Genomic DNA, 25,008 nt, shown 5'->3' with positions numbered 1-25,008 from the left:
GATATTTGTTAGGATATCAATCCTCCTCCATTTGATCTACAGATTCAATATAATTTTGATTAAAATCTTTGCAGGCTTGTGTGTAGATGCTGAAAAGCTGTTTCTAAAATTTATATGGAAAGGCAAAGGAACTAAAAGAGCCAAAATCAATTCTAAAAACAACAAAGTTGGATGACTAACAGTATCCAATTTCAGCATGGTATTAAAAGGACAGACACATTGATCAATGAAACAGAACTGAGAGCCCAGAAACGGACGCACACAAAAAAATGCCAATTGATTTTTTCAAACCACTTTACTGAAGTATAATTTACATATGATAAAATTTACTTGATTTAAGTGTACAAGGCAATTTTTTTGGGTAAACTTAAGAGTTGCACACCATCAATCACCGCAATCCAATTTTACATTTCCAGCACTCCAAGAAGATGCCTTATACCCATTTGCAGTCACCACCACCCCCATTTCCACCCCAGGCAACTACTGATCTACTTTGTCTCTATAGGATCATCAACTGATTTTTGACAAAGGTGTAATGGCAATTCAGTGAAGAAAATATAAACATGTATCTCATACCGCATATTAAAATACTGCATATTAAAATTAGCTCAAATGGGTCAAAGACCTAAACATAAAACTATAAAACTTTCAGAAGAAAATGAAAACTCTGCACCTTGGGTTTGGTGATGAGTTTTTTGATAACAGCATCAAAAGCACAACCGGTAAAAAAAAAAAACCCCAAACCAAGAAACCAGACATCGTCAAAATTAAAAACTTTTGTACTTTACTTTAAAAGACACTATTAAGAGAATGAAAAGACAAGCTAGACTGGGAAAAAATATCTGCAAAACACGTATCTGATAAAAGACGTGTACTCAAATACTTACTGAACTCTTAAAACTCAGTTAACACCTCGTTTTTAAAATATGAGCAACAAATCCGAACAGATACCTCACCAAAGAAGATATATGAATGGCAAATAAGCGCATGAAAAGATGCCCAACATCATTTTTCACTGGGAAAATTAGTTATTTCAACTACAATGAGATACCATTGCAGTGGGAACCCTCATTCATTGCTGGTGGGAATGCAAAATGGCACAGTCACTCACTTTGGAAGACAGTTTGGCAGTTTTTATAAAGTTAAATACACGCTTACCAATGACTCAGCAATCCCACTCGTCGGTATTTACCCAAGCAAAATGAATTGTTTGTATTAAAACCTGAACATGAATGTTAAATGATAAACAAACCGTAATACATCCATACAATGAAATACTCAGCAATAGAAAAAACAGAGCTATTGATTCACACAACATGTATGATTTTAAAATGCATTTTGCTATGCAAAAGAGGCTAGACTCAAAGGCTACAAATTGTACAATTCCACCATGTGTATGACATTCTGGGAAAAGCAAAATTATAGGAATGGAACAGATAAGTGGTTGTGAGGGGTGGGGTAAGGGGTTGAGTACAAAGGGGAATTTTTAGGGTGATCGAACCGTTCTGTGTAGTGCTGAGACAGTGGACACGTGACTGCGTTTGTCAAAGACGACGCAGAGTGAATTTTCCTAGTGAAAAATCAGCTGGGATGTTGAGAGATCCCAGATGGAATTCAGAGTGTGACAAATAAATCTGTTTTACAAATGTATGACATAACTTCAATGAAGGGAGTGGGGAATAAAATGAGCTGAACTAAGTTACTTTGGAAAATGAGTGAATACTATAAGGCTAAAGACAAAACAAAGTACTTAAACACTATACCCTAGTTGGTCAATTTGTTTCTCACAGGGGTACAACGTTAACTATTCTGAAACCACTTTTTAAGTATTCTAGGGTTGAACAGATAAATTGTAGGTAAAAAGAGCTAGGTTTCTCACCCTCAGAGAAAGAAGTTATGAACAAGCAAAGAGGCATAACTAGAATGAACCTTGTAGTGCTAGATGAGAATCAGTTTCATATACATACAGATAGATGGATCTAAAAATAATTATAGAGATGTGTACCTATATATTTGTTAGTATACATATTTATACCTCTTAGGTCATTTCACTGGAAAGTTGTAGATGCAGTAGCAGCAAGCACACCTAAACCACCACCTTGGTTTCTAAGTACCATTCTGCAATGAAAGGAACCAGGGCTCCTTGGAGAAATAGGCTAATTCTAGGGCTGGCATCCAGATAATACCTGCAGTGCTAGGAAGTAAGACTATGGTCAAAACAAAACAAAACAAAACAAAGACGAGGGTACACCAGAAGGATTTAGGAGCCAACTTCAAAGAGTTCCCAATAGGCAAAGCTAAAACAATTTGCACAACAAAATAAATAACAACTGTACTGGATTTTAACCCAAAGTATAAAATAAATAGCCATGATTGCATACTAATATAAATAAATGATCAAATAAATAGGGGAAAGGAACAAATTTTTAAGAAAATTTGTAAAGAATATATATAGATATTACTCCTTCCCTTTGAGTGTGGACTAGACTTAGTAATTCACTTCACACACACACAAAAAAGAGTATGGAAAGTGGGAAAAATGGTACTTTACAGTGGAAAAACCTAGCAGACACCACCTTAACCAATGAAGGAACATCACCAATAATGCCTATTAACATTATGTACCCCATGATATAATACAGCGTGGAAGGGCACAGGACCGCTGTGCTATATCCTTCCTGATAAAGCACAACCTCAAGTTTAATCATGATAAAACACCAGACATACCCACGTTGAGGGACATCTTACCAAATCACCAACTAGTGCTCTTCACAGTGTCATGGTCATGAAAGACTGAGAAACTGTCACAGATCGGTGAAGACCAAGGCGGCAGTGATGAGTAAATAAATGCAACGTGGAATCCTGGACGGGGTCCTGGAACAGGAGAACATGAGAGGAAAATAGGTGAAAACCAAATAAAGTCTGTAGTTTAGTAAATACTATTGTACCAATGTTAATTTCTGAGTTTTGACAGATGTGCCATAGTTTACATAAGTTGTAAACATTAGTGGAAGCTCGTGGAAGGATACAGGGAATATTTCCGGACCACCTTTGCAATTTTTCTGCTAATCTAAAATTACTATAAAATAAAAAGGTTATTTTTGTTTTTTAAAGTATAGGAAAATGTCAGCACTGAAAGCATGCCTGTATTTAAAATTAATGAAGGGGCTTACAGAAGATTATACACATTTTCACAGCAACTTGACCAACACCACAGTTTATTTGTAAACATATTATATGTGTCAATAATCAAATTGACAACACTTTATACATTTCACTGTATAATATTAACAGCATATCAGAAAAAAAATCCACGGTGCTCAGTTACAGTTTTGGTATTTTAAAATCTTTAAATACAAACCGTATTTGAAACACTGAACATAAAAGAGAAACACAAATGGCAAAGAAAACTGGAAACAACTAAAAGAAACCAATATTCCCCCCCAAAAAACAAATAAAATATCTGATTACACACTTTAAAAGAAAAAAAGGAATCAAGAAAATCAAACGATCATATATTTTTTTAACAACATAAAGTTACACTTCTTTAGACCTATGTGATAGGTGAAATTGTACCATACTAAACTCTATGTCCTTTTTTATATTTCTTTTTTTCTCTTGGTTTCTGAAGTTTGCCAATGGTTTAAGCTACTTTAAGGGCAGAAAAGAGGGGAGGCAGCATAAAGCCAAATGAAATTACTTTAAACATTTGCAGAAAAACTGGATAAAAATTCTTTCACAAATTTTCTTTGGCAAATAATAAATTCTGTATTTATTACCTTTTTGTTGAATAGGATCAACACAAGATTTAAGAGATGCATCTTTACATGAGTTAATGTATGAATGAAACAAAGCCAAATTCACAAAGTAAAGCATAAAAGTGGCTTTCACATTTTGCTAATAACAGCTTTATAAATGCAGATTATCCATCCTTACAAGTATGAGAGGTCTTCACCTGGGAATCAGAATCTTTCCTCATTCACATGAGAAACCGGAGTTGACTACATGTTTTTTCAGTACTTTCCCTAAAATTCATAATCATTTATTAGGTTCTATTTCCTCCTCTGTTAGCTCTCAAAGGAAATATAGCAGCAAATCACTCCCATATTTTAAGTTTTAAATTCACCAACAACTGGGTTCACTACCAACAACTACAAACACTCAATGCTTTATTAGTGTACATGTCATTACCGTAGGCTAAGCTTGTTAATAACAGAAATAAATAAAATAACTACAGTTAATCTGAACAAAGCAAATGAAAATGAGATTAAGGAGCCCTGATCAAATGAAATACTTACAACTTTCAGTTGAAAAACTGTAAAAGTTACATACATACCTAACAGCACTAGGAATGTACAATATCAATTAATGGAAAAATAAATGAGTGATTCACAGTTATAAGAAATTATTTTAATATTAGTATTTTTCCTTTTATACACAAACATTTATAACATACACTTGGTTTCTACCTCATATTAAGACAAAGTAGAATACTAAACATTACTGCATTTACCCAAACACAGCACTGACTGTGCCACAGGGAACCTGCTCCAAAATATTCAATAGGGAGGCGACAGTACTGAATGCATGGTTATGTTAACAGTTTGAAGAAAGACACATACTTCCAGAAGTATGTTAAATAAACAAATGTCAGTTCTATAAATAACAAAAATTATCAGCAAAAATGTTTAGGTTTAACCTTCCCAAATTTTCTAATGCTTTAAATATTTTAGATATATGTTGTTTGACCAGTTAGTTTGGTTAGTTTTAAACTAGCAAACCATTATCCTATGAGAAGAGCTAAACTAAACTATATAACACTGCACAAACTTCCCAAGGAAGGTAACTTGTAAAATCTAAAAAGTGATTCCAATTATTCTATTCAACATTTGAGATACTAAAAGAATCAATGACTCAAGAAACATTTTGAAATTACTCAATTTTTCTTTATCATTTCCTCTAAAACCAGTCACATAAACTTAAGATCCGGATTGCTTATGTCCTCACAGTAGGTGTATCACTAAAGTGTTCTGATCAGAAGACATAGCCTTAAGGCCTCTAATATGGAATTCTAAGCTGAAATCAAAATCCTTGGTTTGAAAACATCAAATCCAATTCCATAACATTCATGGGTAGAGCTACTAAACAAAAAATAAATCAGGGAGAAAACGTGCAGCAGCCACAGCTACAAGAGTGGAAAATAAATTCTATTTTTCCATAAAGACTCTATGAAAATATAAAGCCCAAAATGAGCGACAACAGAAGTCCACATATAAATGTTGTTTAAAAATAGAATGTTTTCCAAAGCTTCTTATGAGATGTCAATGTATAGTCATAGTCTGAGTTAAGACCTTCTAAATCAAGGTTAAGCCATACATAACTATGCTGATTTACATACCTTCAACAATGTTCAACCAATACACGTAATTTACAAACATCCACAGCAATTCTTAATGCCCCATCAGATCACCTCTCAATAATGGATGTTTATCATTTTATAGTTTTGCTACTTTAAATACCAAGAAGCCTTTTCAGAGGAAGAGTTCTACCTCTTCCCACGATCCCCTAAAGAGTAGGTAACAAAATATAAAACTAAACAAGATTTATGTTTGATAAACTAACATATAAAATTACCACTGCAATATTCATAGTGACTGCTTATAAACATAACAGTCATCATAAAGCCTATAAAGTATATCCTCAGTTTTATAAAAGAAACGCAGATTGTCTCAAGGTAAAAAATACAGTGCAGACTGCTAAAAAGCTCTTCGTTGCATTAGGAGGTGCAATAATGAGGAAAACTTCAGAAAACATGAACATGTTCCCCAAACTTTAACTTTAACATCAGTTAAGCATGAACTGCACTGCAGCAGCAGGATGCTTTTTAGTGGCTGGCAATATAAAGCTAATGTTAAGAAAGAAAAATGGCAGAACGTGTGAGCAACAAATGATGTAACCAAATTATTGCAAATGGAGATTAGCAATAAGAAGTGAGGAAGGTGAACGTCCACTCCACTCTGTTAAGATGCCATCTTTAAATATTAAGTTCTTTGCAGGAAGTGGGACTCCCATGTCAGCACAGGAAGACTGTGAAAGCAAACTTGGAAAACTGGCCTCAGTGTGAATATCCAGTGTTGAAGCACCTTCCTAAAAGATCAAGAAACAAGAGAAAAAAAATTCTATTCAACACTTTACCAAACCACTTAATGTAGCTAATGAGAAATAGAGACCCTGATTACCTAAGAAATGTTTATGGAATGGCAAAGCACTATAGGAGATGCAAAGTTGTACCTCACAAACCCAAAATAATCAATGATAGGTATTAACGTGCAGAAATGACTAATACACTCAGATGATGACAAGTGCTTTGAAATAAACAGAAATAACACGCTATGAGAATATGGGGTGAGAAAAAGTTAATTCTTAGACAAAAACCCTCACACAACATTAAGCAACAGAACAATCCATCCACTCCCAGGGCTCTCAGATTCACACATTCAGCAGACTTCTCTCCAGAACTCCAGGCTCAAACCTCCACCTATCCAACATCTGTTCTTGGATGTTTCACCATAAATTCCACACTTAGCATGTCCATAAGCAAACTCTCAAATTTTCCCCCACTGGTTCCTCCCCAGCCTCCCCTACTCAAACTAGTCAAGAAATAGGAAAATTATTCTTTATCCTTCCCTTCCTCATCACAGCCTCAATCCTTCCTCACATTTAATCACCAAGTTCCATCAGTCTCCCTCCAACGTGTATCCCAAATGAGTTTACTTGACTCACTCACCATAGCCACCACCGTAGTCTAGGCCAGTGGTCTCCAAAGTGGGGTACTCACTCCAAAGTGGAGTGCAGTACCATGAAAATTTTTAAAATCCTGTATCTACTTATTGCATCTGATAAAATTCCTGGTTTTGTGTATCCTTTATGATATACATAATTTATTACATTATTACATGTTTAACAGTATATACATGTAATAAACAAACCTTTATTATGGATACATGCAAATTTTTTTAAAACTAAAAGGGTGTTCGGCCACCAACATCTCTTACTTGGGCTATTAGAGCAGTCTCCGAACTTACCTTGTTTCTGTGCTTGTCTGTTTTTAATCTATTCTCTAAACAGTAACTAATCTTTTAAAAGAGTCAATTAAGAATAATGTCATTCTCTGTTAAAAGTCTTTAACAGTTTCTCTTTGCACTCAGCATAAAATACATATTCTTTAACATACTCTAGAAGGCTCTCCGTTCTTCTTCAACCTCACCTCTTCCCATCATCCCTCTTTCACGAGGCTTCTGCCACACTGGCCTTCTCGTTTCCTTGCAGGCCGAGTGCCTTCCTGACACAGGACTTTTGCACCTACTAACCTCGGCCTGGAATACTCTTTCCCATCCTTTAGGTTTCAGCTTATGCATCATCTCTATGTATTTAAATTAGGTCTACCTTTGGATTCCATCAGATTTGAAGGAGCCTGGCTCCTTCAAAGCACTTACTGAAATCTGTAATTGCTTCACATATTTCGATGTTTACTCGACTATGGTCTCATACAACACTGAAGCTCCATTAGTGTCTTAGACATCATTGTTGCCCCAGCACCTGGTAAAGGGTCTGGCATAGAGTCGACTCAATCATTTATTGAAAGAATGAATGAAACCAAACTCCAAAATACTGATTTCATAATGTTAGAACAGATATACCAAACAAAAGTATTCCATTCTAAAAGTTTATCTACAAATCAAGTCTAGAGTATCCTTTCTTTCCTTGGGGGGAAGATAAAAGGTCTAGAGCACTGGCATTCACTACCATAACAGACAACCCCCCTCAGCAATGCAGAATCACTGCAGTTATTAATGGAAGTGTACTGACCCAAGAACCAGCACCTAGCACGGTGCATGGCCCATGGTAGATGCTTAACACATTTCCATTTAATGAAGCACCAGCACAGAACAAACAGTCCAAGCTTCCTAAACACCTGGCCTGTGAAATCATGTATAAGTCAGTTAACTTCCTGAATTTCAGCATCTCTGTTTATAAATTAAAATGCATAAATAAGCATGAAATAATGCTTATTTCATGTCTTACTGCTGTGGAGACTCAGAACAAACATGGAAGTGTTTTGCATACTATAAAAGCCCTATGCAAATACCATTTGGATTTTTTTTGGTTTTTGTTACCTGGAATGAGTGAACAAAGTTAAGGACTTGTAGAGACAGTTTTCTACTGGAATGTAAGAGGTTCTGAAGGCTGAAAAAGAGGGGAAAAGTTTAAAAAAAATATGACAAGAACTAATATCTCACAAGAGTTTAATTTTAACAATTTAAACACATTTATATATGTATATACATCTTGGTTAATTACATACAAATTTTTTAAAAACAATTTCAATGGTTCCCGTTAATGAAATTTCTGCTTCTTTTAATAATACAGAGTAACAGTGCATAAAAAGACCATTTTGAAATAAAACATCATGCATAACCAAAAGTGGAAAATTATTGTTGAAAGTTTAAGCTACTACCAAATATAAATGTTAAATACAAGAAAACTTCTAAAATAAAAATTTAGGTACAGGGCTTCCCTGGTGGCGCAGTGGTTAGGAGTCCACCTGCCGATGCAGGGGACACGGGTTCATGCCCCGGTCTGGGAAGATCCCACATGCTGTGGAGCAGCTAGGCCCATGAGCCATGGCCGCTGAGCCTGCGCATCCAGAGCCTGTGCTCCGCAACGAGAGAGGCCACAACAGTGAGAGGCCCACGTACCGCAAAAAAAAAAAAAAAAAAAAAAATTTAGGTACACATTTTTCAAATATGTAAATTGCTAACAATTAATTATAGTGGCAATCATTAAAACTATATAGTATTTCTTTTTTTATTCATGTATGCTATTTTATTTTCAGGATAGCTATTAAAATTATTTGTCAGTTAAGTACTTTTAATTTTCTGATATAAGCTACATTGAGCCAATTAAATTAATTATTTATTATCCAACTTTGTTTTCCTAAATAAAGATGTCAAGATCTGTGGATATCATCTCTACAAGCCACCCACCATGACAATCAGATTCAATGATATTCTTTTTGGCTAAACCAGACAGTCTCAGAACCTTTACAACGCTGACTCTTAGCAGCCATTCCCAATGGATCAGAGTTGGCATATGAGATAAAACCTACATGTCATTTCTGATAATATGTGCTCATTTTAGAAAATGTGGAAACTGAAGAAAATTTAGAAAGTCAGCCATAATTCCATTATTGGAGATAATCACTATTAACATAACTTGAGTGTATGTTAAGAAAGAGAATTTCTATTGATATTTACATATTAAAAAAAACTAGGTTCAGGGCTTCCCTGGTGGCGCAGTGGTTGAGAGTCTGCCTGCCGTTGCACGGGACATGGGTTCGTGCCCCGGTCCGGGAAGATCCCACATGCCGCGGAGCGGCTGGGCCCATGAGCCATGGCCACTGGGCCTGCGCATCTGGAGACTGTGCTCCGCAACGGGAGAGGCCACAACAGTGAGAGGCCCGCGTAACACAAAAAAAAAAAAACTAGGTTCATACAGTCATATAAGCATGCCCATTTTAACTGTACTCTCGCCCAATCTGGGTAACTAAGTAAATATAATTAACCAAAACATGTGTCCAAAAGACTTGCATGTGCCTAATTTCTGAGATACTGAACTTTAATTTTAAATTACATAGCAAACCCTTAAACTAGCCATTTTTATTCAATCAACAAATAAACACAAGGCAAGTACTATGATCATGTGTGAAATAAGACAATATATGACATAGCAACTAATACTGAGAGCTTAAGAAGTCTCATAGATGAAAAGATGACAACAAACATAAACCCTCACCTCTCTCTTCTGCAAAGGCCATGTGTAGCAATTTTTCTGCACACTTTCTGGTTTAATTCAGAACTAAACAGTGGAATTCCAAAGCACAGCTCGAGAGGAACCCAATCTGCCTCTGTTGTGGCAACTACAAAAGGATATATAAAGTTATTAATCATATATATATTTATATATATTATGACCAACCAGGGTTTCTTAACTGAGCTCCAGAGATTTTCATAGATTCTTCCCACCCCCCACTGACATCCACCAAAGGGCTTAGCAGGGGAGAAGACTCAGAGAGGGGATCAGTGGATCTCTGAAACAGGAAAGAATGTTTTTTGAGTATGTACATGCTTCTGGGAAGAAGGCCTACAGCTTTCAACAGATGCTCAAAGTGGTCTTTTACCAAAAAAAAAAAAAAAAAAAGTAGTGCAGGACATCTACAAGATGAGAGAATCAACACAGGAAAAATAAAACATTTTTATTCTCAGATCATAGTTTTATAATATTTTAACTAACTTTATTATTCTAAATATATAAAATTCTTTCCTAGAAAATACTTATGAAAAAGTCCATTATAATAAGAGCAGACAAACGATATCCAAGTGACTTAACAAAAGAGTCAAACCTCAGAAATTAGTCCAAGATTGCAAATAATTTTTAAAGCCTTACCAGAGTTTTGCTTTGTGGCTGAATCTATAGTTGCTTCCTCAATGACCATTTCAAATGACTCTGTACTCCCATTTACATCTGAGCCAGAAGCCAAATCAGGTTCTCCTTATAATTAAAGGGCATACACAATATTAGGATTCTAGTAGTTGGCACAGGTTGTCAATAAGTCAGTCCTAACATAAAAGAAGACTTCAGGCAACAGAAATGACAACGGAAAACAATGAACAGTCTTTAGCCTAAAGCAGTAGTTCTTAAAATGTTCTTAAAGAAACATTTAGCAATGTTCAAAGACATGGTTTGGTTGCCATGAATGGGGACAGGGATGCTACTGATGTCTAGAGATCCTAAACATCCAACAGTGCACAGGACAGCCCCCCACAACAAGGAATTATCCAGCTCCAAACATAAATAGTACTGAGCTTGTAAAGCCCTGACCTAAAAAAAAAAAGGATTAAAAAGGCAGAACACAAGTTTAGACCTTTTAGAGAATTACTAAAGTCATTTCTATCCCCATAGAAACATGCAGTCTGATTACATCATTCCTTCTCAAAATATTTTTTTTTGACTCCCTGTATCTTTCAGCATGAAAGATCCTCCAAGATCTTCTAGATCTCATTTATTACTTCTCTACTCTCATCTACTACTGCCCAACAAACTCTTTCTTTCGGCCAAGATGAGCTACTCTATTGCCTGATTCCCTCTGCCTAAAGGTTGCTACCCTCTAAATAAACAACAATCATCTGTGTGTAGCGAACTCCTCACTTTTCAAAATTTAGTTCAAACTTTACCTTCTCTAAGAGGCCTCTCTGATAGCTCAACTGGGCTGGGATATGCCTTCTCTGTCCTACTTTAGCACTTCAAGAAGCAGACCCCCATATCTCAGTCTTTTAACACTACACAGTAGGCTGATTCACTTGCTTGTCTCTCCTTCCAGGTCTTTATTCCCTAGGACTTAAAACAGAAATATCTCCAACACCTAAGGAGGTATTTTGTAAATGTTTATAGAATGAATGAAATAAAACATGACAGCTACAGTAGACATTCATTGAAATGACTGCCTAACCCACAGCCCTCTTCTCTAAAATTGCTCCTGTGATACCTGGCAGTCAACTGTTGAAAGTTACCCAACTCCTCTGGCCAAAGGTAAATGGACCAGGAGTGGATACTAATTCAATCCACTGAATGGCTAGCAATCAATCATATTTTCTCAGGATTTCAAACTAAGAGGCTCAGCGAATATAGTCAATCAATGATAGAGACTTGAATTAAAAGGTTCCCTAGAGTCGTGGACCAGAGGTGACATCATGGCAACCAAAGCCACATACAAGCCAAAATTATGCCAGAACAGAAACAATCAGTAACTATGAGAAGGTGATTTGAAAATGAATTTTTAAATTAGAAAGAAAAAGGTATCTAAGGAAAATTAGCTGTTGTCAATATGCAGGACAGGCTGGAGACAGAAAGAAGAGAATGGGGCCAGGAAGGCTAAGCAGGAAACGGTCACAATAAAACATGTATAAAGTATCAAAACTCAGACTAGAATGGCAGTCACAGAGAATTAAAGAGAAGGGGAAAGAAATGGATATAAGAGACATTTCTAAAGACTAATTCACAGAACTTGGAAACTAACTGGGTTGAGTAGGAAAGGAGAAGGTGAGATAAAGATATGATTTTTAAGGCCTGCATAACAAGACAATGGTGCCTTGATAGAAAGAGGAAAGCTGAAAGGGAAAAACTACTCATTCTAGTTTGAAAACAATTTTACGAAGAGACTAAAGTTTTGAAACCATCACCCCATACAGGAACTTAATTTAAAGCCTATAAACATAAATACGACAGTAAAGGGCTAAAACCCAATAACCATTCTGTATTCCAACCCCAGGTCATCGCTTCTTTACTTATGCTCTTAGTATTTTCTCCATTTGAACAACTGATATTTGTCCCAATGATGTCACAGAATATTTTCTCATCTTTCAGTGGAAAAACATTAAGTATTAAATAAGTCAACATCCCCACAAAGGTACCCGTGCTTTTTAAATATTAAGCTTGTGATAAACTCAGTACCAATTATCTTAGTTCAAAGAACCCAGCTAGTAGCTAACCTCTCTCATCAGAAGCATCACTGAGTTTTCTGTTTGCAAGTTGGCTAGAAGCATTCAACATGGTGACATATCCACAAAAATGCTGCAAGTCCACTTTGTTCCTTAACATCTGCAATGCTTTATGAACACCCATATTGACACGCGTAAACTCTAAGAACAAAGAGTTGACATCACATTATAAGTAAATAGTTTTACAACAAAACACCAAAAACTTAAATATACTTTCCTTTTATTAAACAATTCTTAGAACTACTTTTATATTTTATCAAGATTGATTCCAATGAAGGAGTATCTCTGGATGAAAAAGGATGCTGTACACATACAACATATTTACAGACTTCAGAAGGCAACTGATGTAGCAAAACAACTGACCTGCTAAGTAATCAAATAGGGCCAGTCAGTGGCAAATTCTCTAGGCTTCTCTTTGTAGTTCTATTCTGCCTCAAATACTTACTTAGTGGGTTTCTACCAGGAAATGCATTAAATACACATTTTTTTTAATTTAAGAAAAGTAAAAAGTATTCTTATTGAAACTAAAGCTAACTAAGTACTTGAAATTATATCCCTAATAAATTATTTAAATATCAGCTCGTTCTCACAAATATGTGAACTTACAAAAGAGAAAGATGCTCTATAACCAAATATGAATATTCCTCTTTTTTAGAATTCGCACAGTAATCTCCAAAGGCAAGAGATTTCTTAATCAGTTCTTGAGATTTTGTGATTTTTAAGATCCTGCTGTCACCATCCTGTATCTTCTGGTGAACAATAAATTTTTCCATAGAATTTATAAAGTATCAGAGAATTAACTAGTGAAGTTTAGTTGCAGAGAAATACTTATTTCTGAATAGGGGCTATTTTTTGGAAGAGAAAACTCTCTTCTTCAAATTTTGTACACATTTATTCACAACAGCCAAAAGAGAGCATTTAATTTCAAATGTGAGCCTTTTGCAGCCGAGCCATGTGGAAAAGAAAAAATACTTATAAAAATCTTCTTCCTTTTCCCTGCTTTGGGCAAGGAGGGGCATTGGTGACTAACATTTTAGAAGAAAAGTTCTTATATGAATTAAGTTAAATTACTTGAACGATTCCCTGCTCTCTAAAATTCCAAGCAATATTCTAAGAACAAGAAAAATAGATTAGAGAATGAAAGTTTTGCATGGAGCAGGAAACATAAGTGCTATATAAATATACGTAAGTTTTAATCAGAGAGTATTTTTCTTTTGAATATACATACTTTCTTAATATTCAACAGAGGAAAGGTGTATTTAAACAAAAGGAAGAATGATTTTGCGTTTATAGAAATTCTCCAGGCATCTTTCATCAAATGTATTGTAGCTCACAATTCTAAAAAGAGATAACATTAAACAGGCTTTTCACCCTTGATTCGAACCCGCTAAATTTAGCTCAGACTTTGCTATTCACTCAAGTCCTCTCTAATAGGAAAAATAAAATGTAAAAAAATTTTAATTAATTAATTAAAAAGTAAATTAGTGTTTTCTCATTTTCTCTACACAATGACTCTAGATTTGGGGCTTCTAATACTATAGCACAAACTTAAATCAAAACACATTGACCATTAGTAAAAGTTTTTTCAAAAAAACTTGTTACTGTAAAAAAAAAATGCTGAAACAAGAAATACATGCAAGTTCTCTGTAAACTGTAAGTTAGTATACAAATGTTCATTAGTGTCCATAAAAGCTCCTGGAAAAAACCAGTATGTAACACTGGGGGGAAAAAAAATCAACTTTCTAAGCGTAAAATCTTCCCTATGACTTGTCTTCTCCCCCAACCTCCAAATAAATAAACAATAAATGGAAACTAAAAGGCCAAACATACAGAAAACCTAGTCTTCCATCTACGTAGCTATACCTACTTAGTCTCTTCATCTCCAAGACAGACTAGTATTCCTTCTAGGCCTAGGTCCTAAATGAGTCTTATTCTATTAGTTCTTTGTAGGAACAGGCACATGACAGAAAACTACCTTTTGCCAATACTCTTTAAAAGCAGAATAGTTTTAAGACCCTAGAACTTAAAAATTTTAAGAATTTACTTCCTGCTATGTTTCCACCAAATTGTGGACAAGATTAATCATAAAGAAGTCAAATGGATACAACTCAAAATTCAGGTACCTCCTCGTAGTTCTGTCTCATCAAATGGGAAAGGTATGTGGACAGTTTCTCCTATCCCATGCAAACCATGTCCCTAAACACGAAAAAACACAAGTTGAAAGGTATATGCGAAACCTGTATTTCCAATACTAGACACACAAACGATAAACAAGACTGTGCCTCGTGATGGTGTATTCCACATTAATACTCCATCAAAATGCTCTCAACAATTTTCTATTTTTCTCCAGCAAGTAAAGACAATCTGAAGTCTATATTAACCTATTAAGGCAATGTGTATCAAATTGAGTGTATGGGCTAATGAAAAAACAGGTAAATCTGGTGTCAGCCAAGTGAAGCCTTAATGAGATCAAGTGCACTCACACAAGGGTCAGCTGCAGCGCTGAGAGAGAAAAGTGGTGGAGGATCCCCATGATAACCTGGCATGCCATGGATTAGGAATGTAAATCTCAAAACCCTGCACTGAATGACACATACTGAAAATTACTTGCTGCAACATCATAATTATATACGATTGGAAACAACCAAAATGCCTGTCAGTAGGGGACTGATTAAATAAATTAATGTATGTATTTTCAATGCAGCTGCAAAAAAGAGCAAGCTCTCTACAAAGTGAAATGGAAAGTTCCAACTGCTAAGTGGAAAAAGCATGGGGCATCTCAGTGTGTAACCGCTTGCACATGCATAAAGAAATTCTAGGGGCTTCCCTGGTGGCACAGTGGTTGAGAGTCCGCCTGCAGATTTGTGGGCCATTCCGGGAAGATCCCACATGCTGCGGAGCGGCTGGGCCCGTGAGCCATGGCCGCTGAGCCTGCACGTCCGGAGCCTGTGCTCCGCAACGGGAGAGGCCACAACAGTGAGAGGCCCGCATACCACACACACACACACAAAAAAAGAAATTCTAGAAGGGTACAGCAAAAACTAATGTGGTTGTCTGATTTGGAGGAGAGTTAGGGAGTGGGCACTGGGTAGAGTGTTAGAAGGGCAGTGATACTTTTCTCTGTGCATCTTTTAATAGTGTTTTATTTTTGAATCATGTGAATTTACTATCAAAAGTTAAATTGAAAGAAATCTATGAGTCTAACCACGCCAGTCCCACATTACAAATAATAATTTACTTTCACCCATCACACTCAACTAATGTTGTTCATTTAAATTTTGTTAGTCTTTCATATTTAATTCCTAAATTCACTTTGGCTTTGCAGTTGTGTAAAAATGATAAGCATGAGGAATTTATGTTTACATGTATTTCAAATCGTTATAATAGAAAATTTAACACTGGGGATCTATACATTTTTTCCCTTTAAAAGAGACCCATACCTTATTCAAATTCAAGATACCGTGACATAAAAGAAAAAAAATAATTTCAGGGAAAAAAATCACATTCATTTATTTGGTTCATATAACAACTTGAATATATTTCTGACATCTTGCTTCTATTCCACTGATACATTTATGATTTCAACCCTAAACAAGATGGCTATTATAAAAGCATGGTTTTAATCAAAATCTTAATTTTGTTGTGTTTTAAGTTCCAGCAAGGTGAATTTTTCCATAAAAATTAATAAAAGAGGCATTCTTTTTTAGCAAAGGCAGAACTCCTTAACGACACTTTAAAACTCCTCTTACTCTTCTCCCACCACCACAGCGAACATTTTTTGAGATCTTTCGACGTGCTAAACAATGGTCTAAAGCATTTTTACGTAGATCATCCATTTCAGTCATTTTTCAACAATCGTATAAAGATAAGAACTGTTACCATCTCCGATTTGCAGGTGAAGTCACTGAAGTTCAAGGAGGTTATTTAACTTGCCCAACATTGCCAATAAGTGATGGAATCAAGATGTGAATTCAGGCAGACTGACCCTTCAGTCCATGTCTAACCCACTCTACTGTGTATCTCCCCTCATCCCTACTTCATGTCTGCCCTGGCTGGCTAATGCATCATCTCACGGTTTCTACTACCATCCACATGCTGATGCTGACACTCAAGTCAATCTCTCCTGTTCAAGCTCTCATTTGAATTTCAGAATAATTTCAATTACCTCCTAAATATCTCCACCACCCAAATGTCCCACAGGCCCAAAACACACCACCTCATCTGCCCCCATAAACCGGCTCTGTGTGATATCATCATTCTTCCACTTTCAAAAGCCAAGTACCTCAGGAATCATTCTTCTTCTTCCCACAGCCATCTCAGACATCTGATCAATTCTATTTATTTTATATTTGTAATAATTCTTCCTTTTCATTCTTATTACCACTTCCGTGACCTAGGCTGTCCTCATCTCTTATCTGGTCTCCAACACTGAATCCTAATCCTGTCTTCTCCCACCCAGCCATTCTCAACAGTCTTCAGGCTGATCTTCCAAATCAAAACTGACCATGTTTATCCCCTGCTCAGCACCCTTTACTGGCTGCCATCAATCTAAAGGGGAAAGTCTAAGCACTACATTGGGACAGTTAAGGTCCACTGCCCTCCAGGGCCTGCCTACTTCTCCAGACTCATCTCTGACCACCATCCCATCATACTTCAGCTCACCCCTCAAAATTACATAACAGCTTACAGGCCCTAGCACATGCTCCCACTTCGTATTCCTATTCATTTATTCAACAAACACTCACTGAGCAACCTCTACGAGTCAGGCACTATTTTTGGGCACCAGGGAAATAGTTATGAAGAAAAAGAAAAAAAAATCTCTACCCAGAGATTTATTCATGCTGACCCCTCTGCCTGGCCTCGCTCTCCTCTAAATGAGCCTTTTCTATTTAGCCTGGGTCTCATTTTCTCTCAGGAGCTTTCCCTAAGCCTTTGTCCTTGTTCCAAGGCTAGAAAGATACTTCTCTTTAATGCTTGCACTGTGTAACTCTCTTTAGCGCTCAGCAAAAAAATGGAAGTGACTGCTTATGCAACTTTTCCCACCAGACTTTAAGTTTCTTGAAGACAGGGACATCTTATTTGTATATGCACATTAATTAGTACAGAATTACTAATTCTGTAAGGCAAGTACAATTGTTAGTTCAATGAATTAATGAAATCTTTACAAAGAGCCTATTACATACCAGAAAGTGTGCTACACACTTCATACACACCTTCTCATTTCATTCTCTCAACAATCCTAAGGCTAAAAATGCTTACCTTGGCATTAGCTGTCACTATCATTTTTTGTTGTTACACAGTAGATATTACCACCTCCATTTTGCAGATGGGAAACTAAGTATAAGAGGAGTATCTCTAAAATGTTACACACCACTTCACACCTGCTGGGGTGGCTATAATAAAATAATCAGATAATACCAAGTGCTGGAAGGACTGTAAAATGGTGCAGTTCCTTAAATAGTTAAACAGAGTTACCATATGACTCAGCATTTCCACTCCTAGGGATACACTCAAAAGTAATGACAACATGTCCACACAAAAACCTGTACATAAATGTTTATAACAGTGATTATTATTATTTGTAATAGCCAAAAGGTAGAAGCAATCAACTGATGAACAGATAAACAAAATGCACTTCGTCGTACAAGGGGATATTATTTGGCCATAAAAAGGAATGCAGTACTCACGCTACATGATGAACCTTGACAACAGGAAAGAAGCCAGTCACAAAAGACTACATATTATATGATTCCATGTATCTGAAATGCCCCAAGCAGGCATTCTAGGGAGACAGCAAGTACATTAGTCTTGCTGGGGCAGTGGGGGGGGGTGGGGGGTGGGGGTGTGTGAAAGTGGAAAAGAGGAGTGAGAACTAAAGGTCCAGGAAAATGTTGTAAAATTGAGTGTGGTGCTGACTGTAGACATCTGTGAATACTCTAAAACCACTGAATCACTGAATTCAATTGGGGAATATGATATGTGAACTGCATCTCTATTCTAAGGCTACTATTAAAAAAAAATAGGGCCACACAGGTAGCAAAAGATGAGGCTGAAACTCAAGGTTGGGTCTAACTTCAAAGCCTTTGCTGTTTCCACCACTCCCAAGCTGCTAGACAAAGGCCAGGACTAAAACGCAGATCTCTGTTTCCTTACATTTCAGTTTTACAAATGTCAAATTACTGATGTCTGATTGCGACTCAGCAGAAAGCTAGACAAATTATGATCTTTAAAATAAAAATCCAAAACTGACTGTTTCAAATAAGGTAACTGTACCTGAATCAAAACCGCCGAATGTGTTAGGGCATCGTTCAACATCGTGAGCACATTTGATGTAGGAACAACCCCAGGATCATGACCCCAAGAAGTTATTAGTAATCGATCATAACCCTATGGGAAAGAAATAAATAAAACACAGCATAGTATTTAGAAACAAACAAAAAAAAATTAAGAAAGTTATCTATAATACTGCTTACCAGTTTCTATCCTCCTTAAAAATGATTTTTAAAAAAACCTCATTCAACATACCTGGAATATATCTGGCAGTTTTCGAAGTCTTGTACCTTTGGACAGCAAAAGAGACGGTGGTCCTTGCCTGGTGATATGGTAAATGTACAGTTTAAACCAGACAGAACTGACTTCTGGGATAGCTGGTCCAATATGCTAAAATCATAAAACAGGTAAGAAAAAGTTGTAAATACTTATCTAAAGAAGCCAAATTTCACAAATGACCAAGTATATTCTTAAAGCTAATGCCTCATGTAAGTGTTAACTGCTATTATCCTCATGAAGATAAATTTTAAAGGATCCATTCAAACAGTTTCAAACTTACACTGGAATTGAGAAAGCATGGCTTATCACTGCAATTAAGAGAATGGACTCAGGCCAGTAGACGGCCTAAGTCTGAATCTTGGCTTCATCCCCTCAGCCCTATCACCTAAGGTTACTTAAGCGCTCTTGTGCCTCATTTTGCTCATCTGTAAGATGGCATAAAAATAATTTAAAAAAAACTTATCTCTTAAGGACATTGTTAAAGGTTTAAAATAGTACCTGGCAGCACATAACAAGCTCTATATCAAAGTGTTAGTTATTACAATCATTAATAATTTTTCTCAAAAGGGACTATGTATCCTTCCATCCATCTTACCACTCATCCATTCATTCAGTTCATGGATTCCTACCATGACCAGAGGCTGTGTTAAAGAACAGAAGGAAGTGTGTGTGTGTGTGTGTGTGTGTGTGTGTGTGTGTGTGTGTGCGCGCACGCGCGCGCGCGTGTTTGGGGGTGGGCCGCAAATCTACAATCACTCCTGCTTAACAGAGGACAAAACTGGGGTAAGGGGGGAGTGGGCACACTGAGGCAGCTAGATCAGCACAGGCAACAAAATCATCCTGGTACAAGAATCCCTTCCTTTCTTCTACACCATTAAACCTAGCACATCTAGGAAACCAGGAAGGATGTAGCACTGAAGAACAGAGCACAAAGCTCACTCTTTGAAAATGGTACATGTCACAGTGGCCTTGCTAAGTATACAAACAAATGCAACTGATCAATTTTTAAAAAGTAAAAGACCAGCAATCATTTTCACGATTTTACAGATTAAACTAGAGTTCCAGCTTTCAAGCATCATCTTTTCTTTTCAGCTTACTTAGCATCACAGCCCCACTTCCAAAATATTTCATTTTTCCTAATTAAATTTATCTTATCCCTCAAGGTAATCCAGGTTTCCTTCTCAGAGCAGCCAAAAACATTTTCTTTAAAATCCTGTATTCAAGAAGAAAATTTTAACTGAATGTGCCACTAGTTACTAGATAATACATATATAAAATGTACCAATTATACCTCACAAACTGAACATAACATCTTACAACAGCAAAAAATACAAAACTGCTTTCTGAGTTGATGATGTTAATATCTGGTTATCTACAAATTGAGAATTAATACAATAAGACTGATAAACCTCTCCTTCAAGTCGCCATGAGGAAGGATGAAATGGCAGCAGAGTGAGCTTCCCAGTGAGTCTTTACCTGAGGGGTGCAGCTGCTGACAGGCCGGATTTCATTGGTGAGAGGAGCCATGGAAACAAGCAGTGTGTAATTTTTGTTTAGAACTCTGCTGCAAGTTGCAGGGTCCAACCCAAGAAGGCTTTCACAGCGCAAGAGATCCAGAGGAAAACCTGAATTATGATCAACCACATACATAGAATGAAAGACTGACAATGTGAAAAAAAAGAGTCTAAGATGAAACACTGATACCTGCCTTGAGATTTAAATTTTTTTAATAAGGTAGAATATCTCTATTAAAAAGCACTTTAGGGCTTCCCTGGTGGCGCAGTGGTTGAGAGTCCGCCTGCCGATGCAGGGGACACGGGTTCGTGCCCCGGTCTGGGAGGATCCCACATGCCGTGGAGCGGCTGGGCCCGTGAGCCATGGCCGCTGAGCCTGCGTGTCCGGAGCCTGTGCTCCGCGGCGGGAGAAGCCGCAGCAGTGAGAGGCCCGCGTACCGGGAAAAAATAAATAAATAAATAAATAAAAATTAAAAAATAAATAAAGCACTTTATTTCCTAGGAGGCCAATAAGACTCTTTAAGACTTAAAGCTGAAAGTCTTTATTCTACTGGTGTTTCTTCAGGCTAACCTTATACTTTAAAAATATGTTTGCTTTATCTTACTTCCTCTCCATCATGGCAGTGGCATCTTATGAAAGCCTAAGTGCCATGGGAAAGCTGTATCCTTCCCTCCCCCAGTTTTCAATCTCTATAAAAACTTTGCAGCCAAGTTCTGAATTGACCAGAAGGGCAAGAATTCCTCATTTAGAAACATGTGCCTAAACTGTAGTCCATAAAGCAGGAACTCACTTAGCATGCAACTGATTTTAAGTGTTCCCATTCTTAATCCTTCTGGAAAATACCAGTCCTACTGCTCTCTAAAAAGATAAAGGGAATTTGGAGGGTCTGTCTGTGTCTGGCCTCTCACAGATAAACAAGGGGAGTGCCTGTGATCTTAACTAAGTTATATGAGAAAGGGTGGGTCATTGCAGTAAGCCCTTTTCTGAAACACGAAAGGGTTAGAAGCTTCAGGCAAAACTCAACATTGTCAATGCCAAGTACAGAAAATACTTAATGAATACTAGGATATGGAAGGAAGTCTAAAGAGTTGATGGTGGTTAAAACAAAGTTTTTACAACTGTGATTGCTTTTCTACAGATGAGGTTTAATTTCTAAACACTTCATAGTACTAGACTGCCAAATTACAAACAGTGGCTTTAAGGTCTCACTTGTACTGATCCTAGGGAAAAGAGATCTTTTTTAAAGACAAAGATACCTGGAAAAAATAAATTATGCTTATAAATAATGAAAAAAAGTTAGACCACACATTGTTTCTGTTTTTTAAGCAGTGCCTCATGCTGTCTAAAACCAAAAGATTACTAAGAAACTAGTCTTTTTCACACATATCAGAGGTTTGCTTCTATGACAGTATCAGAAGACTTTTTGCTTTACAGTGAATACCAAGTACTACATGATACACCCAAACTACAAATTATTAGTGACATAAAAAAAAAAATTCTTGCTACTCAAAACAAGATGCTTAAACACCAATACTATAGAATTTCTTGTTTAAAAAGGAGTGAGATTATCACTCCTGGCACCTACAGAAAGTTACCTTTCTCAACATGGAGAATATTAAGCCCTAATGCCCTAAAAAGTTATTCTTTATCTGGAACGAATGACCTTCTTTTCTATGAATCTAGAATGGTACTAGTTATACGCCATTATAAGAAAAATTGAGAAACATCACTTAAATCATCTTCTGTGTTCTGTGGTTCTAATGAGGAGCCCCAGTTAAGAAAGGCTGGTTAAAAGAATGAAACTTCATAAACAATTGCTCATTTGGTCTCATGGGGAGGGAGGAGTTAATCACATTTTAACTTTGGAGCCATCAATTATTCTAAGCTCCAGAAATAGTCAACTATTAAATATACCTTAAAGGTTAGAATTATACTTTACTTTCACACAGGATAGGTTTAGGTTTACCATTTAACTTAGTTGATGATACACAGACTATTCATGGTGAAAAACAAAGTTTAGCCCAATCTATTAAACACGAATTGCTGATGAATAAATCAATAAAAACCTTAGTGTTCAAGAGAAGATGATGTAAGGAACAGAGCAAAGGAAAAAAATTCAAGAGACATGGATTCAAGTCCCCGCTCTTCCATTTACTAACTATATGGGTTTTAATGACTAAATGGGCAGGAGATTTAACCAAGATAAGCTTCAATTTCTTTACCTATAAATTGAGTTACCCCTGGCTGGTCACTAGCACTAATATTCTTGGACTCTATGATTGGCAGTAAAAGATGGCTATAACAGAATAGTTCAAATATTCTAACCCATTATCTCGATAAGTCACTAAAAAGTCCCAGAAATTCCAGGATTTGTACATCCAGAGACATATTTAAGACTGTGCCACCACTCACTGTTAGGTCACAATATCTAATATTTGGTAACCAAAACATGGTTACTATCAACAAATGCTTATCAATAAGTGCTTCAGACTCTTGGTGTTTGGTGATTTAATATTCTCAGTTTCAACTGTTTATGAATAACCTCAGAAAGAGCTCCAGCATGGAAGCATTTGTAATACTGCTAATGCACAACTCTGAACCAAACACCCCAAGGCTGAAGAAGTGAGTCACTAGGTACTAAGTGTGTCTAACCTCACTCAGCTAAATTACCCAGCATCTTTGTCCTCTCCTCTGCAACAACTCTTGTAAAGTGACAAGTGATTCTGCCCTAAATTTTTTTAGTTGAGCTGAAAAGAAAGCCAGATGCTGATGAAAGCAGTAGAACGAAAATGGATATGACTAAGAAAAAGATGGCTCTTGGCCAGAAAATAGAACTTTTAGGTAAATGAAAGAATAAGTGAAATTAAATGTGATACTGGTGCTAAGAATTCAGTGTCCCAAAATGCAACTCCTGTGAATGTCCAAAGACTTCACAATGTAATTACATTCACAGCGTAATGCTCTTACACTGGTGCCCAAGCTGTTGCATCTTTTTAAAAACACACATTCCTGGGTACCATTCCACAATTTAGGAGCTAATACCATCAGTTCAACTAAAGTTCGGGAACCCCTTTCTACCACGAAACTGAGAGAGCACACTAGGGCAAGAACCACATTAGAGTTCATCAATAGATTACAACTGCTTCCATTTCTTTCTTTAACTCTTTGAAATGAGGTTATCTGTTCCCTTTTTTATTCTTTAAAGTAAAATACTTTAGTAAATATTATAGCAGCATTTGAATAGGAAGACCCTGTTTATTATCTTTATATAACGAATCTTTCATTCTTGATATTTCATGCTTCCTAAGTAAATTTTGGCATTTGTCCATCTCTCAAAACAAATGCCTATTCTATATCCCATCAGCTACTTAAACAAATTAACACTCCAACTCTTTTTGTAGGTAACTAAACAAATTTAGATACTACAAAAGTCAGTGGTACATAAGAGGAGAAACAGTAAAACAAGGTAAGGAACAGCTGACGAGTAAAGAAATTCACAGAACAAGCCAACAGTTATAAATTCAATGTGCTATCTACACAAAATGTTTTAAATAAGTGATGATTAAATAAGTGAGCATGACCTGTTTAATTTCTTAGAAAGAAGTTCCACAGGATCATGTCTTCAAAATCAAGTATTTTTATCATACCATAATTGGGTTGGTCTGGCAGTGCAGTTTGTGCAACTAGATCTTTATTATGACGCAGAAACAATATTGTGTTTCTCAGAGTGAGTGCATGATCAAAGTATCTCTGTGCTTCTCCTTCACCAGTGCTCTGAACCTAAACCAAGAGAAAACAAATTTTGCAACAAAAACCACTCTCATGCCATTCATGCTAGTATATAACCATACAGTAGAGATATTAAGATATTTTAAATCAATAAATCAAAAATTTGCCCAGGCGATTTTGAAACAAATGTTAACCCCAATCGTGGTTGGGCTTCCATGTGCCTATACCTTTGAATATGACAGAAATTACCCCAGCAAGTAAAACCAACAACTTTAGCAACGAAGTAATGCTGAATTGTACCATTATACGTTGTATGTTCCATGTATGATTCAAATAAGGTGCTTTAAAAACTCCAAGATCTATATATTCTGTTTCATCCAGAAAAGTACTCTAATCCATGGTCACCAATTATGCCACTATCTTATCACCCTGTTCACAACTTTGCAAGGAACAATGGTATACGTGATTCAACATAGCTGTTCAACATTGCTGAACATACAGCTTAAAATCACTCAACAAGGATTCACTGAGTCCCTATTATGTGCTATGACCTCTCTAGGATGTAAGGAGAGAGTGGTGGACAAAACTCCTGCCTTCA

The 25,008-nt window shown here is 36.5% G+C and overlaps 1 protein-coding gene across 2 annotated transcripts in view; it reads right to left on the bottom strand.

Moving 5' to 3' along the window:
- Positions 1-280: 280 nt before the first annotated feature.
- Positions 281-25,008, bottom strand: part of FAM91A1 (family with sequence similarity 91 member A1) — a 44,909-nt gene continuing 20,181 nt past the window's right edge. Inside the window, exons 15-24 of one of the 2 annotated variants that reach the window (XM_024741326.1) lie at positions 24,329-24,461; positions 20,643-20,791; positions 19,143-19,277; positions 18,891-19,004; positions 14,741-14,813; positions 12,609-12,758; positions 10,507-10,611; positions 9,856-9,979; positions 8,178-8,247; positions 281-2,874 (exon numbers count right to left, since the gene is read on the bottom strand). In XM_024741326.1, coding sequence (XP_024597094.1) covers positions 2,770-2,874; positions 8,178-8,247; positions 9,856-9,979; positions 10,507-10,611; positions 12,609-12,758; positions 14,741-14,813; positions 18,891-19,004; positions 19,143-19,277; positions 20,643-20,791; positions 24,329-24,461 — 1,158 coding nt within the window. In that variant the 3' untranslated portion in view covers positions 281-2,769. Of the gene's footprint in view, positions 2,875-3,198; positions 6,148-8,177; positions 8,248-9,855; positions 9,980-10,506; positions 10,612-12,608; positions 12,759-14,740; positions 14,814-18,890; positions 19,005-19,142; positions 19,278-20,642; positions 20,792-24,328; positions 24,462-25,008 lie in introns of those variants that run through there. The other variant, XM_024741325.1, reaches the window with a different exon arrangement.

This window comes from Neophocaena asiaeorientalis, unplaced genomic scaffold (assembly GCF_003031525.2).
Source record: "Neophocaena asiaeorientalis asiaeorientalis breed wild unplaced genomic scaffold, Neophocaena_asiaeorientalis_V1.1 scaffold177, whole genome shotgun sequence".
Classification (NCBI taxonomy): domain Eukaryota; kingdom Metazoa; phylum Chordata; class Mammalia; order Artiodactyla; family Phocoenidae; genus Neophocaena; species Neophocaena asiaeorientalis.
Note: the sequence above shows the minus strand (reverse complement) of the source record. Positions and strands in the feature narration are given on the sequence as shown.